Source organism: Porites lutea, chromosome 7 (assembly GCF_958299795.1).
Source record: "Porites lutea chromosome 7, jaPorLute2.1, whole genome shotgun sequence".
Classification (NCBI taxonomy): domain Eukaryota; kingdom Metazoa; phylum Cnidaria; class Anthozoa; order Scleractinia; family Poritidae; genus Porites; species Porites lutea.
This window is the reverse complement of record NC_133207.1, coordinates 17,362,142-17,377,906: the sequence shown is the minus strand read 5'-3', so window position 1 is coordinate 17,377,906 and position 15,765 is coordinate 17,362,142. Positions and strand designations below refer to the sequence as shown.

Sequence of the window (15,765 nt, the reverse complement as noted above, 5' to 3'; positions counted from 1 at the left end):
ACAAAGTACTGGGAACGAAAATGACATTGCATATTACTACGCATGCGTGTTGGGACGCCATTTTGTTAAATTCAATCTTTCTGGAAGTTTTTATACTATTTTGAGGCAGTTTACAGCTAAATTTTCCATCATGAGCTCCATTGGAACCGGGGTAAGATTATTTGCTTAAGTGTGAGGTCTTTATTTTGCTGGAAAAAGTTTAAAAGTTTTGTGTCTTGAATGGAGCAGATAAAAGTTGTCAAATATGCACGTGTAATTTATCGATATCGTCTTGAAGTTTTTTCATTATCTCATTTAACCTTAAGTGTAGTCTTAATTTTTTGGTTTGTTTTGTATGGCAGTTAATCAGGGACCAAAATCGAGATTTTTTATTTAACCCTATTTAAGGCTGTTTGTCTTACAAAATCGTTTGGGAGCTTATGAAACCTAGAACTGATATGAAGGGCTTGGGTTTAACGTTTCAAGTAGTTTTGGATAGAGTTTAGAAAAAACAGGCATTTGTCTAGTTCTAAGGGATGTATTTTTCCAAGCGTCTGTTCAGTGGTTTAAAGCGTTACCTTACAATAATAGTCAAAATTTTGATTTTGGAAAAGGGGATGAATTTTCGTATACAGTTGTATAGACTACACTACACCTGTGAGCCCTCTCACGGGAGAAGACCCACAGGGAGACACGCAAATCTTTTTCCAGCCAAGTCCAGGAATGGATTGACCCTTGATAAGCATTTCTGAACACCCTGCCACTCTGATGCTGTATCCCTGAACGAGCTGGATACGTGGATATGCAGTTATCGCTTTTATTGGCTTCTCCACCTTTAGTGGCTTTAAGAACGACAAAGAGACATGCTATAAGCTTTATATGCTGTCTTAAATGTATATCGAAGTGGATACACGGATGTGCGGATAAATGGATATGCGTATAGACTAGAATGAGGACCTATTTTAGGTTATTGGAATATGAAATATTTAGGTGAAAAATTATAGAGATTCAGAATTGTTGGATAAGAGATCAAGCATCAAAGAAGCTGAACAAGAGCATTGATGACTGATGAGAGAGACTACAGAGCTAGCTAGAGAAAAAAACTCAGCATTGCCAAGTGGTTAGAGCACTGGACTTTTAATGAGAAGGACCAAAGTTCAAGTCTTCCTCCCCCCCCCCCCCCCCCCCCCCACTAGCCACCCCACCACTAGCTGGATTTGTTCTTGGTAGTCCAGAGTTCCAATTCTCAGCCATGCTTGTAAATAGCCAAGTAGTTTGCCTCCTACCAGCTGGGATTCTTAACCATGTTATGTTCCATTAATTGAATTCTTTATTTCATTATCCCTGAAAAAACCCATAAGGGGAGAGGATATTTGATTATAATTTAATTTAATTCAATTAACTCGTGACAAATAAGATTACAAGTTTGCATTTTCTGAGTCAAATACTGATAACATTTAGCGTCATAGATAGTCTTGTTTGTATGAAGGAAAGCCTTTCCTCTCCAAGGTCACCAAAGTACTTGGCATTTTTAATTAAGTTCAGGGATATGTAGGCCAAAAATTAAAGATATGCAGAGCTCCCCTAATGGTGCATCTAGAATAGGGCTGCAGTAATGCTCATTAAAGGCAGTTACATAAAATGAAAGTTAATATGTAACTGCAGTTGTTATGTGGTGTTAGAATGAAAAGTTTGGCTGGGTAAATGTTAGACATAAGCTGTTACTACTGGCATTGAGTTTATGCAACTCAACCTCAAAACTGTACAAGATTACAGTCAGTTTTGTGTAAGTGTTATCTTACCCATCCAAAGCTGCTGATTAGCGTAGACTTCTTTGGTTCTTTTGCATGTGGTAAATAGTATACTGCTATAGATATCAAAAAACATTGTCAGGGGGAAAATAAAAAGCCTTTAAGACAAGACTGCAAGGTAGTATGGGATTTTTATAATTGAAGGGCTCAGTGCAATTTTTGCTCCTAAAAGATGGATTTGAAACTACCCACATTACCTTGGGATCTTGGTTTGAAGAATTTTGGCTTTTCTTCGAACAATGTTATTTGAAATAGCTGTATAACAAACTAGAATACTAGTCTTGAACCTTCAGGACATACATTGCGGATGTTTACCCTGCCTGTGGAGCTTTTCTTTTGCTTGTTCCATTTCGGCATACTCGAAAAATATTCTGCATGAATAGAGTAAGATTGTCATGGAGCTCAGGCCTAATAGCCCTGTGCCTGGTACAGTTGGCTTAGATCTGACCATTGGTTTATTAATAAACAGATGCTTGCACTGAAAAAAAAACAGTTTCACGAGAGAAAACAAGATTGACTTTTCCAAAACTTCAGGCTAAGGCAACTGAAGGCTTCACGCATTTCGGGCAGAGCTCCTTTTTCTCCTCTTAGATTATGAAGAAGACAAAAGGAAGCTGACTGCTTACAGGGTGCAGGATTTTCAATATCATAAACAACCTAAATCATTGACTGCCTGCAAACCAAACATGCTGAGACCATAGTGTTCAACAGTCAACTCCCTGTTTATGGCTAGTACTGTAGGTCACCTTAGTGTAGATTATACTTGTTGCAATGCAAGCTGAATAGTTCTGTTTTGTAAACTCTAGTATGATTTGTCTGCCTCACAATTCTCACCTGATGGAAGAGTATTTCAAGTAGAGTATGCTGTCAAGGCTGTCGAAAACAGTGGGTAAGTTGAAAGTCAGTAGTTTTTTCTTAATAGGGGATAAGCATAAATTTCAGTTCATTTCGATTTTAACGGTTCTGATACCCTCTGCTATGGCTTGGCGCACGCTACTGGTGTACACGAGCGTAACACCGTGCCTTATGCACGATTCGCGCACAAGAAAAGGCACGGTTTTTGTGCCAAAGCACGGGAAAAAAACATGCAAAGGCACAGATTAGGCACACTTTAGGCACAGTTAAGGCACGTTTTAAATATTGCTAAGGCACATTTTAGGCACAGTTTGGGCACAGTTTTGGCACGGTTTAGGCACAAATATTCAACGCTGGGCACTTTTTTGAAAATCTTTGTAACCCGACTTGCAAAAAAGAACAAACTTGGTACGAATTACAAAAATAATTCAGATCAAACACGATACAGTTAGAAGTATAGGAAGTGTAAGTTTTGAGCCGCGCCGAAAGTCTGAAAAATTAAAGTATTCTTCGACAGTCCATGTTTACACACGCGATGTATGCGGTCTGAACCTTTTCAATTGCCATGCAATTTTATAGACTCCCTTTTTTTCGTTTCTAAAAGAAATCGTGAAAGAAAGTCGAAGCCATAATAACAAAAACAAAGCTAAAGAAGTAAGGCACAAAAAGAGCCAATAAAAGTCGTAGAAAAATAATACTTTTTGCGATCGCGGTAAAATTGGCCTGAATTAGCATAACAACATGAAAAGTACAAAGTGGTAATTTGAAACCTTCATGCCAACGCGTGTTGTGTTTTTTATACAAAATGCGGCTGCTTTTTAAAAATATTTCTCTAACTAAAAAAAGTAGGATTTACACTTAGTAGTAAAATAATTCAAGCTGCTTGTTTGTTTTTGTTCTCTGGCTCTGTTAGCAAATTAAGCTTTGATCGTATAACAATCGATGAGACGTGCCATTTATTTTGCTTCAAAACTCATCGGCGTGCAATCAATTTTTTCGTTTTCATTTTATAAGTCATATCACAAGTAAATTCTTTTTTTGAATGCAAATCTGCCCTCCCGAAAAAAACAAATGTTTCGTTCCACCTAAACGCTCCATTAAGAAGGGGAGAAGAAACCTACTTGGAAATTTTTTAACATCGATGAAATTAGCATATCAACAATGTAATTGAGCTGAGCACTTACTTTAAACACGCTAACCTGTTTAAGATTCCATTTTCCTGTTTGTCGGGGCTTCCCCTGCTGTCTCTAACCGTATTCTGAGTCATGTTATTTCTTATTAGGGGATAAAAAGGTCGTCAGACCGTGTTTCTAGACTTTGTAAACCTCAAAACTGACATAATTGCCGTGCGCCCTTCGTTCGCTGTGGAGCTCGATAGGCTGGACACGATTTTCCGAGTGACTCAATATTTTGGCACAACTTGTGCACAGATTAGGCACAGTTTGGGCACAACTTAGGCACGGCTTAGGCACGTTTTTCAAAACTAAAATGCACACTTTATGCACATCTTAGGCACATTTTAGGCACAAAATCTTTATGCCAAAGCACACTCTAGAATCCGATTTTCGGTCCAACGCACGGTTTACGAATTTTCACGTTAAAAAAATGCTGTCTAACCTTACATACTTGATCTTAGCGTAAAAATGGGTTTCCCGAAGTCTTAACAGTTAGTCTATAAGGAAGGTTTAACTTATGAGCATTCCAAAAATTATTATTTCTTCTCTTAACAACAACAGAAAGTCAATGAAAACCAATCTTTTAAATTGACGTTCGCGCTGCACAGAGATCGCATGTAGACAGAACATCTTTGTGAAAACGCCCTAAACTTTGTTGTTTTGGCATTATGTTCAGTAATTTTTAATACAGTTAGTACTCATAAGTCACTGACCTCTTCGGAGAAATTTTTCCAAAGTACCATTAACAGAAACAGAGAAATCCCACAATATGCGTGGTTAGACTGTAAATGTTACGCGAGCTGTTAAAAAATGGTCCCATTTTGAGCAATACATTTCATATTTCAATTTTATTTTGGTCTTACAGCCAGAAAAAAAATATTCAATGAAAAGCTGTTTATAAACTTTAACTTCTTGCCAAATATCGATGCGATCTGAGTTTTAATAAGTTCATAAGAGCCAAACGATGTGAGATTCTTAGCCGTGTACACCAGTAGCGTGCGCCAGGCCCTATGAGTGGGTCTGATGAAACAACGTGCAAAGAAAGTTAGGTCTGATAGCTTTGGGCTAGTTGATTTTGCAATTGGGCTACTGAATTCTGTTCTTAACTTGCTTGACAGGCAAAAGGTACTTTAAGACTGATTTAATAATTATTTTCTAATTAATTCGTTTTGATCAAAAGTTGTTTTCAAGCTGAACTGATGAAGTGAAATTAGTACCGTGCTGTTATTATTACAATGAATATTTTTAAAGCTGATGTGACCAAGTAACTAATGGTGCAATAATAACAAATAAATAAACACCAACATGGTGAGCAGGATAAAAAATTTTTTTTCGACTAGTTAAAATAACTCTTGGGTTAGTACAGGTTACATGTAGCTATAGCTTGCCGCAAAGGGCAAGCTGTGATATTGACTTTCTTTGCACCTTAGAAACCATGGTTTTAGTAAGCAGCTAATCAGGTTATGTCATGTTGCCATGACACTATATGCTAAGATCGGTGCTGGTTCCCTTGAATGTGACTCCCCTGTCTGTTCCATTTTACACAGGACAATTGTTGGGATAAGAGGAAAGGATGGAGTGGTGTTTGGCGTGGAAAAGCTTGTTCTCTCAAAACTGTATGAATATGGTGCTAACAAAAGAATCATGCACATAGACAATCACATTGGCATGGTAAGGTGTTGAAGTAATGATTTTCAAAAAAAAACCTGTTGTTTAACTGCTTTCTTGTTACTGAGCAGATGTACATTGTACCCAGAAAATAAGCAATAGTAGTGCTGCTGTCCCCAATACCTACGAAGTAAAGGCTTCAAAGGTGGATAGACTTCTTCTTCTTTCTTTTACAAGAAAATGTATGAAAATCCGACTGCTTCATAGGGCAACCAATGCGAAATCTCACACTTTTTAGCTAGACTCGGAGTCTGCAACCTGATATTACTCATCCATGTTGTGGTCAATATTATTGACAGCTGTGAAAATAGGATATCCACTGACCAGTATCACATGACCATATTGCAGGCTCAGGTGTCGACCCATTTGAGGTCAAGTTTTTTCTGAAGTTATCCACTGACAAGTTACTAGTTTCTAACTGATCGCAGGCTCAACTCCAAGTGGATTTCTTTGCAATGGGTACAAGTTTATAGTTTGAAGTGTAGAAATTTATTAATGGGAGCTCTGCCTTAGCTCTAGTTGATACCTTGAGGAAACCTTAATAATTCTAGACTGCAAGTGAGTATCCTTCTTTACTCAGAGTCACATGCTGTGCTGCTTGCCCCTCACCCATGCTCTTGATCTACTTTGTCGTAAACAAAAAAAGAAGAGACTGCTCACAGTCTAAAATGGCTCCAATGTTTAGAACTACATTTACATGTTTATTGTTATTCAATGTACTGTTAGTACTAATTTGTTACACCCTTATCTGATCTTCTGTTAGGCAGTAGCAGGACTTATAGCTGATGCAAGACAGGTACATTATTAACAATTATTTAAATACACTCAAGTTACTCTCATGAAATGAAAAGATTTGTTGTCGTCAACTTGATAGGGCATACACAATCCTATTTTACACTTTCTTGTCATTTTTGTAGACTCACTGTTTATAATGTCCCTTTTCATCTTTTTGTTTCCAAGTGGCAATCTGCAGTACATGTATGTGCTTTTGCTTTGCACCTTTTCGATACGATACAAGTTAGTTTTCACAAGTGAAAATTGTGCCTTATTAATAATCAACTTTATTGTTAAATAATTACGTAATAATTGAATGCATCTGTGTGAGAACTTCAATACCAAAAAGTAGTAATTTAACTGGAAAGTGCTGCAAAGAACAAAAGAACAATATTGTTTGGGAGGGGGGGTGGGGGCTGCTTTTCTCCTTGGAGAGGGGGAAGCTGTTAGTGCTAATTTTGAAATGGTTGGATTTTTGCATACTTTATTTCTGGGAACTGAGACACAAACTGAGGCAGAAATGTTTACAACAGTGTTTCTGTAGGAAAGGAGAAACCAACTTGTGTAATTGTGTAATGGCAGTACTTTCCAAAAAAATAACATTTTGTAGTATAGTGATGTTCTTGCACGGAGGTGTTCAATCATGTGGTGGCTCATTTCATATTAATTTTAAATTTTATTATATAAAGATTGTAAGTGTGGCGAGAGATGAAGCAGCCAACTACAGATCAACATATGGATCTCCAATCCCCCTGAAAGTAAGTTTTCAAAGTATTTACTTTAGAATTAAGGACTCAAAATCTCTGAAACAAAATGCAATCAAACTGGGATAATTTTCCTTTAGGTTGTGCATCTGTATGTAAAGGGCAAATAAATCTGGTTCCATAAATGTTCTGGATTTGTCACTAATCTGGAAAAATCTCCTATAGTGTAAGCATAGCCTTAAATACATTTAGAAAGGATACGACAAGAAAAGCCTCTTTCTTTCTCACTTAAAACTTTGACTTCAGTGGTCAGAGAGCAACCAAAACTGGGGGCTTGTGAAATACCTGAATGGGCTAGTATTAATTTTACTATAGGCACTGTCAAGTTACCAGCTGGCATTGATGCAAAGTTTGTATCTGTACATGCGCCTAGCCTGTGAAAACAGCCGTTTCTCCTCGCTCCTTGCTGCTAGGGACCTTTCACCATTAGGAGCGTCTACACCTCAGTGACAGAAATTCCATAATGATGACGTAAAATTTGTCCAGAGTCTGGTCAGGAGCTCTGAGTGGTTGATGTTGTATATTGTTTTAGCTATTGTTTATTAACGACAGATAAAAGATAAAAGGCCACAAAGCTCAAATGTAAATGCAATGAATCTACTACAAAACAGTCAATATTCACGGAATATATTCGTCTTTAGAAGAAGCATTTGAGTTTTGTTGGAGCTCGTTTGCAAAAGAACACAAAACTTTACCATAATCGGGTAGGAGAAAAATAAAATTGAACAAAGTTACATTTGGAACCCCATGACATCAGTATTGAATTTCTGTCGCTGAGGCACAGATGTCTCTCCTGGCAAAATGTTCCTAGTGGCGAGGAGCGGGGCAAGATGGCTGTTTTCGCAGGCTAACATGTACCAAAATGTTAATTCTCAACAAGATTGGAACTTAAACTTTGCAGACCTTGGTGCTAATAAACTGAAACAACTTCTTGCCCTTTAAGGCCATGGGAGAAACCTATCTATGGATAAATTCATAAAGCAAAAGTTTGCTTGTGCAACATCTTTTAAAAGGCTTGTATCTTGGCTGTTTTAGAGGCGATTTAGATAAACTTTTACAGAGACATTGTGTTATGATGGAAGTTTAGGAGGGTTGTTTTTTATTTGGTAGATAGTGCTTTTTGGCAATGCTTTAAGCCACAGTTGTACCAAACTGGGAATTCGTGATTTTGTGTCCAAGTTTGCGGAAAGAATAAAAGACTGCACTCTGTGATTTTATTAATAAACGATCGATCAAAACCTCTAGTGTGTTATGTATAGAGCAGATTTTACAATTTTAAGTTTGCCAGTAAGATAATAATTATAATTGTTTAAATTATGAGAAAAATCTGTCATCCCTGAAAGGAAAGCCTTATATCTTTTCATAAAAGCGCTCTTTTAGAATTCCGCTCTGCAGTGCCAGCTCGTGAAGTTTTGTATCTGCGCTGAATTCTTGGAAACAAAATTGTCAGAAGGTCAAATTTTGAGACTCCCAAAACTGTACCGACTAAAGCATAGTTCCAAGCAAGATATTTATTATATAGTTATTATGGTTAATTACATTCCACGCTTTAATTTTGTTTATAAGCTGCAATGTTTTCAAGGATATTTGAGGTGAAAAATAAATGTACATCGAGTTTTGGTATTAAATTTGGTTGAAACTTCTAATTCTAAACAGTACCTTATTTTTATTGATTTAAAAATCCCTGAAACAAGGTGTACTACTATTCAGAGGCCGTTCATTACTTTTGTATAAACATTGTGTTTGCAGTCTCTGTGCCACACAATTACACGCAAACACTTAGAATTATGCGCTCATCTTTCATCTACATATATATGAATATCTTGTAAACCTGTCGATATCAGTCATTGTATGTACTTTGTGCAAAAACTTTAAATAAATGCATAACAATGAGCCCAAGGTGTCCCACGCAACCTTAAATAGTAGTTTATTTTGTTTTCATCATGCAATTTTATGTTGTTCTTCACAGTATCTTGTTGATAGAGTTTCTGGTTATATTCATGCTCACACATTGTACAGTGCAGTCAGACCATTTGGTTGTAGGTGAGTCTTGGGTCTAAAAAGTTCAGCAAAATCTCTCTGAAGGAACCCACAGGAATCAGCATTATTTATTAATTAAAGTTCTGCTTGTACATGTAATGTCAATACGTAATCAATAGTAATTATAACAGAACTCTTGAGAAACTAGGATCTGATCAGTGAAGAGGAATTCTATATTTGCTTAGTTACCCAGATCTCACTCCATTCCTGTTTCTTTGTGTAACTCTGGGTTTGCATTTGCAGTGTGCTGTTGAGTTCCCATGGCCCAGATGGTCCTGAATTACACATGATAGATCCTTCAGGAGTGTCGTGGGTGAGAATAATAATGTTCACATTAAGTTTAGTTTGTACTGTACATAATAATTATATAGTGTGTAATCTATAGTAAACTCATTGTTAAAAGAATCTGTTACAGTGATTTTTATTACTGTTAATTCTCGTTTAAGCCCTCCCTTCTCTAATAAGCCTGCCACCGCTTTCAGGGGAAGAACATTATTAAGAACCTCCTCCCCGCTTTATCCTTAAAATTTGTGATAGACTATAAATTTAAATTAATTAATCATGACTGTAACGCTTCATGTGGACTGATCCAGGATGTTAATTCACTTGCTGGAAGTTCAGCATGACCTCCAACCTCATATGCTTTAGTTTTTTCACTTTGCATCCTTGACTAGTTCTTTAGGGAGAATTATTGATACCATAATCCTAACTAAATCAAATAAGCCCCCTTTCTATTAAGCCCCATCGAACATGCTTGAAATAAATAAGTCCCAAGGAGGCTTATGTAAGAAATTTAGTTCTTTCACCTGGCTTTTAAAAAAATGTCCAGACTTTTGTATGTAATGTTAAATTCTTTCCAGTAGCATTACCCAGGACATTTTCCTCAGCTCTGTGTAAAAATTTATTCTTTTTTGACGAATATCAATGCCTACATGTAAAAGCCTGATTTATGAGCAAAGTAGAGGAAACAAATTCTGAAGAAACCCTTTCGTTTTTGAAATAATTTATGTCAACAATAGAATGCTACAACAAAGCTACATTGTACTTAATTTCTTGAGTTGTAGGAATGGTACTGGCTTGACACTTGGCCTTTTTTTTCTGTAGAGCAAAGTGAATATCACAGAGAAAATATCTAGTCAATGTTTGAATGCTCTCAGGATTTCAATTACTACAAATCCTCTATTTATTTCAAGGCCATTTGAGGGGGGGGGGGGGCTTAATAGAGACAGGAGGCTTATTTAAGAGGGGGAAGAGGGGGTTATTAATAATTTAGAGAAGACGCTGGTATCTATTCTTCATAAAGAACTAGAATACAAAGTGGAGAAGCTCGAGAACAAGAAGGTTGGAGGTCATGCAGCTAAGGATCAGAATCAAATCTGAACTTCCAGTTAGTAAATAAACCATCCCAGATCAGTCCACACAAAGTTTTACAGTCGTGATTGATTAATACAGTCTCTCATTTATTAGTGAAGAATAATTAGGGGAAGGAAGTGGGAGCTTAAAAGAGAGGTGGGAGGCTTATTAGAGGAAGAGGGCTTATTTGAGTAGGGGGGGGGGGTGGTGCTTAATAGAGGATTTACGGTATACTGGGTACTTCTTTTTCTCAAATTCTCTCAAAGCATTATTTCTCAGTGAGAACCTTGTCTCATAACTTTTACTAAGGATATTTTTTGTAGTTTAAGTTATTCTTGTTGTTTTCTTTTTTTATGCAGGGGTACCATGGTTGTGCTATAGGGAAGGCAAAGCAAGCTGCAAAAACAGAAATAGAGAAGTTAAAGGTACTATTAGATGGTGATCATCAACCTGTTTATGACAAGTTCATCATGATACGAAATCTTTGCTATCACACTTCTTAGCATAATTTTCCTGCTGTTGTTGTTTTCCTACACAGATGAAAGATATGACATGTCAAGAACTTGTTAAAGAAGTGGCCAAAATGTAGGTTTTGAGGTTTTGAATCAGTTATACAATAGTCTCAAATGCAGTTCATTGCCTCGACACTCAATCCTCCCCAAAGACCGTCTGCTGAAACGAGCGGTTAAAAACATAGACCAATCATCGAAAACTTGCAGATCTGGGAAGTGTACTTAGGACCTTGCAAAATTTAGCACAGGAGTCCAGAAAAGGTCAGAAAAGTCAGAAAAGGTCGAAAGGAAACGTCCTACATTTCTTAGAACAAACGCTTCAATCAAATTATTTGATGAGAATAACACGCCTGTGTTAGAGACTACCCCCAAAATCTCATAGAAAAAATTACCCCTGAGGTTATTAAACTATACTGAACAGAAGTTGGCTTTACTAAAAAATGGTTTTTTGTTACAACATAACACCCTGCCATTGCCTAATCTTAAGAACATTTCAATGAGAAAATTGCATCTACTTTACCAAGAGAAAGATACAAAGGGCCTATGTTTATATTAAAAATTCAAAGAGAAAAATTTAAACCCAAAAGGTCACGTATCACACTATCTGAGCTTGTGAGTCGCCTTTTGCCTGTCTACACGTGATTTTTTTTCTTAGGATTGGTGTTTTATTAACAGGGTTCGCACAGTCTTGAAAAGTCCTTGAATTTTAGGGGAAGTCCTTGAAAAGTCCTTGAATTCCATTTTTCCTTGGAAAGTCCTTAAATTTCTGTGCAAGTCCTTGAAAAGAGCTTGAATTTTCTTCAACTTTGAATGTAGTAGCCTGGAAAGAATTTTTTGATGCTTTTTGGTTGTCAAAGACAGAATATAAATCGTAGCTCAGTGAATGTAAAGTTCATTTACATAAAGTGCTCCATGTTTTATGCAATAATTAACTATCAGTTTCAGACAAGTGAACTGAAAAATGTAGAGAATTTGGTGAAGCAAACAGTTAAAGCCTTAAAGTCTTATTAGAATATACAGGGAATATGCATTTTTGTACAATCTGTGAAATTATATTCCTAGTAGGTTGTCCTTGAAAATCTAATGTGGTCCTTGAAAAGTCCTGGAAAAGTCCTTGAAAAATGGTTGCAATTTTTTATATGAACCCTGATTAAACAATCAGTGATTTAGATAAATTGCACATGATCTCAGGGAAAGGAAGTTTAAAACTGCTTGTTATAGCAGACTTTCATGGGGAAGGAATGTGTGAAGAAGCCCCTGCATGGGAGCTATCGCAACAAGCTCTTTTTCAGTTTTATGGTTAGTCACTTGTATGTGGCTAACAAGGAAATCTCGTCACGATAGAGAGATTAAGATTCATGTTTATGCCAAATGGCAAATGTGAATTTGTACAACGTGACCAAGTTTTCCCCTTATTTTTCGTTTACTGTTTATTGCTTCTACACAAAAATAAGTTGTTTTATGCCAGTTTTATCCATAAGAATCGTTCTGGACAGTTTTTATCTGCTTATTTTCTATTCTGAGAATTTCTCAACTTGAATTGATTCACATTTACTTTGCCGTAAACGTGAATCTTAATCTCTCTAATGAGTAGTGCACCAAGAGACCCAAACTGTCACCATTCATAAATAATCTAGAGGAAGCACTTCCACATGGTGGTTCTTCATCTGTCATTCCTGGTGGAATTGGAAGTTGGAAATGTTGGTTTTTGAGGAGAGGGGGGAGAGAACCAACTACAAACTTGGCCCACGTGATGTTGATGCCAGGATTTGAAACCTAGGTCACTTTGGTGGAAGGTGAATGCTCTCACCGCTGTGCAATCCCTTACTCCCCAATCCCATTCATTCTTTCAGTCTTGGAAGAAAAAGAGCTTTGGTTTAACCTGGACTAGCTGCCTTAAGTTATTCCACCAAAACTATTAAAGCTGCCAGAGCTCCCATCCCGCTCTTCATATCAGTTTACTATTATATACTTGTTCTGCCTGACAGACCAGCTTAGCTTAGGATTTTTTTTAACAATATTGCTTGTTGTGGTCTGCAGAATTTATGTTGTACATGATGAAGTTAAGGACAAAAACTTTGAACTGGAATTAAGCTGGATAGGAGAAGGTACAGAACGTTTAGCATGTCTTCTCATGATCAAACTACAGAATGTTCTTATGTACTATGTTTACAGTTTAATTAATTATTGTAAATGGAGAGGCCTCTCATTAATCAAGCGATCTCTGTTACGTTATTTTGCTGTTGCAAGAGTAATAAAAATTAATGACCTGTTATTAATGTGTGACTGAAAGCCCGATGAATCAGATCAAGACGTGGGTCAGAATTAGTAACAGATTGAATTAGAGTATTTTTGTGAACAAAAATAATTTATGACAACTGGTCAATTTATTAATTAACCTTGAGTGTTAACATTAAATATCCCATAACAAATGGCTTAATGCATAGAATTGACCAAAGACAACTTTTTGCAGTTACAAATGGCAAACATCAGTGGGTACCAAAAGACATTGCAGATGCAGCTGAAAAATACGCAAAGGTGAGTTTCAGTTTTTCTATGCCACTTCCACATTTCCCATAATGCACCTTACTTGCCCCCCCACAATTTTGCATAACCTTTGTTTTTGATTTCTCCTGGGTATTACAGGCATCCCAGGAGAAACTGAGAACAATGCTTATGCAAATTTTTTTTTTTTTGCGGGGGGGGGGGGGGGAGGGGTGGCAGTGGGAGGCAAATAAGGTGCATTATGGGAGATGTGGAATTGGCCTATGTCATGATTTACTAAAATGTTTATGTATCCCCAGTTGCCGTTGCTAAAAGGGCCTCTCCTTATGCATGAAATTTAGCTAAGGCCTACTGTATATTCTCACTGTAACAGATAGCTCTTTCCCTGACATGGAAACCCTTAGGTTACTCCTGACAACGGCCTATGAGGAGAGGCTCCACCTGCAAGGGGTACTTTTTTTAGGCTTCAGGTATATGAAAGGCTACGGAATTTGCTTGTTGAAGTATATGAAAGGGTAGGGAAATCTGTCATTGCCGTCTGTAAAAAGGGCGTTTGGGGATAGCTTGGTGCACGAGCACCAACCTCCAGTCTGGCCGGAGTGCATCGTTTTCTTGGAAGCGTTGGTTTGCCAAGCAGGCCTTCACTCTTACAGGCAACAGTAGTATAGAAGTGGTCGAAGCTTTGATCAGTGCAAATTTTTGTGAGCGTCTCCTTTGTTTAGATTTGCCAGGCATTGTCCAATGACAGCAGCCATCTTGGTACCCTGAACATCCTTAGGTTGATTATTGGTGTGGGAATAAAGGTTCTCTCCAAGATGCAAACCAAAGGAAAAGTCAAATCGCTCCCTTTAGGTGTTATATCTCTTAGGAGCCAACCACCCCCACCTCTCCTCCTCATCTGAAATTCCATCGATTCTCTGTGGGGTGACTATTTGCTACTTTAGAAAAGAGAGGAAACTGGATGGAGTTAACTTTCTTAAAGTCTTCTAGGACTGTTACTGGGTTGGCATTAGGTAACATCGGCTGAAGTCAGATTGTTTCTTTCAGTAAAATTACAAGAAGAACAACTTAAGTCCAACTTTACTGTGTAATATAAAAAAAAAATTGAAAAACTCCACTGTGATGCTTTGAACCTGGGTCACTTGCTTTATAGCCTACATCCATATCCACTACACCATCGAGGACTAACTGCCAAATCCAATAATTTTTAAAATATACATGTTCTTTATATGCCGTACCCCATTACAATATTTGAAAGCTAACCGTTTTCAGTTCAGTGCTTAACCCTAATCACTGCAGATCAGTACTTAACTCTCTACTGTGTTCTCTCTATAACTAGCGCTCTGTAGTTTTAGTTTCTTCAGCTATTCTAGCGTCATTCTACATTCCAGTCTCTTTCCGTAATGAAAATAATGCGTTGTGTAAAATTCATAAGGTGTCCAATCTGACTTCACTTGATGTTATCTAATGCTAACCCTGTCACTGGGGACAGGGGAAATAATTGGCTCACAGTGAATTTGTTACAAATGGTTATGGTGAGTCCTGGCACTCATCTTAATTGTGAAAAATTATGAGTCCCGGTCCAGAACCAATGAGCCCCAGTTTAAAAAAAAAATAAAAGAGTCTGAAATTGAAAATGCTTGGGCCTTTATGTAACCAGACCGTTAATCTGAATACAGACTCCAAAACTCTGTATTACGGTGTCACAGTATACTGAAATTAAAAATAATACAGTCCTTCTATTTAAAAGCACAACAAAGGCTAAAAGAAATATGCATCGTTAAACAACGGTCATAATAACTGCCACAGAAATTACATGAACGGGATATTTCTACAAATACACATGTTCAGATCAATCGATTGATCGATCTTTGTGTCCTAGGGGACTCATGCCATGAATTATTTTGAGCCTTTGAGGATTTTTATTTGTCAGGTATGCAGGATGCAGAGGTAACAAAATCACGGGGCTAATAGCTGACCAGCACCTCCCCAGTAACAATCTCAAAAACAATAATTGCAGGATGCATTTCAGCTCCGGTTGCCTTCTTATTTCTAAAAAGTGGCGAATGGAAACACTCATTAGGAATTAAAGGGGCAATGTTTTGATGACTTCACTTTCTTGCAGGAGTCCCTGGAAGAGGAGTCTAGTTCAGAAGATGAAGATTGATATGAACAGTAACAACACCATTGCCCATGCATGCAAGTACATGTATAAGCATCAATATGGTGTCTTTGTAACATAACATTTTGTCATTGTTTTTTGAAACATTCCAAATAAAATTATTGTGTTGATGTGCGAAATGTCCCTGTCATTGCTAGATGTAACCTA

General features: G+C 37.3%; 1 protein-coding gene across 1 annotated transcript; it reads left to right on the top strand.

The window, feature by feature from the left end:
- Nucleotides 1–23: 23 nt before the first annotated feature.
- LOC140943109 (proteasome subunit alpha type-3-like) lies at nucleotides 24–15,737 on the top strand. The gene is made up of 12 exons (XM_073392167.1): nucleotides 24–151; nucleotides 2,597–2,679; nucleotides 5,368–5,491; nucleotides 6,252–6,284; nucleotides 6,952–7,020; nucleotides 8,996–9,069; nucleotides 9,310–9,379; nucleotides 10,779–10,844; nucleotides 10,958–11,004; nucleotides 12,972–13,039; nucleotides 13,405–13,469; nucleotides 15,562–15,737. The coding sequence occupies exons 1-12, from the start codon at nucleotides 131–133 to the stop codon at nucleotides 15,601–15,603; spliced, it is 762 nt and encodes a 253-aa protein (XP_073248268.1). The 5' UTR covers nucleotides 24–130; the 3' UTR covers nucleotides 15,604–15,737.
- The last annotated feature ends 28 nt before the right edge of the window (nucleotides 15,738–15,765 follow it).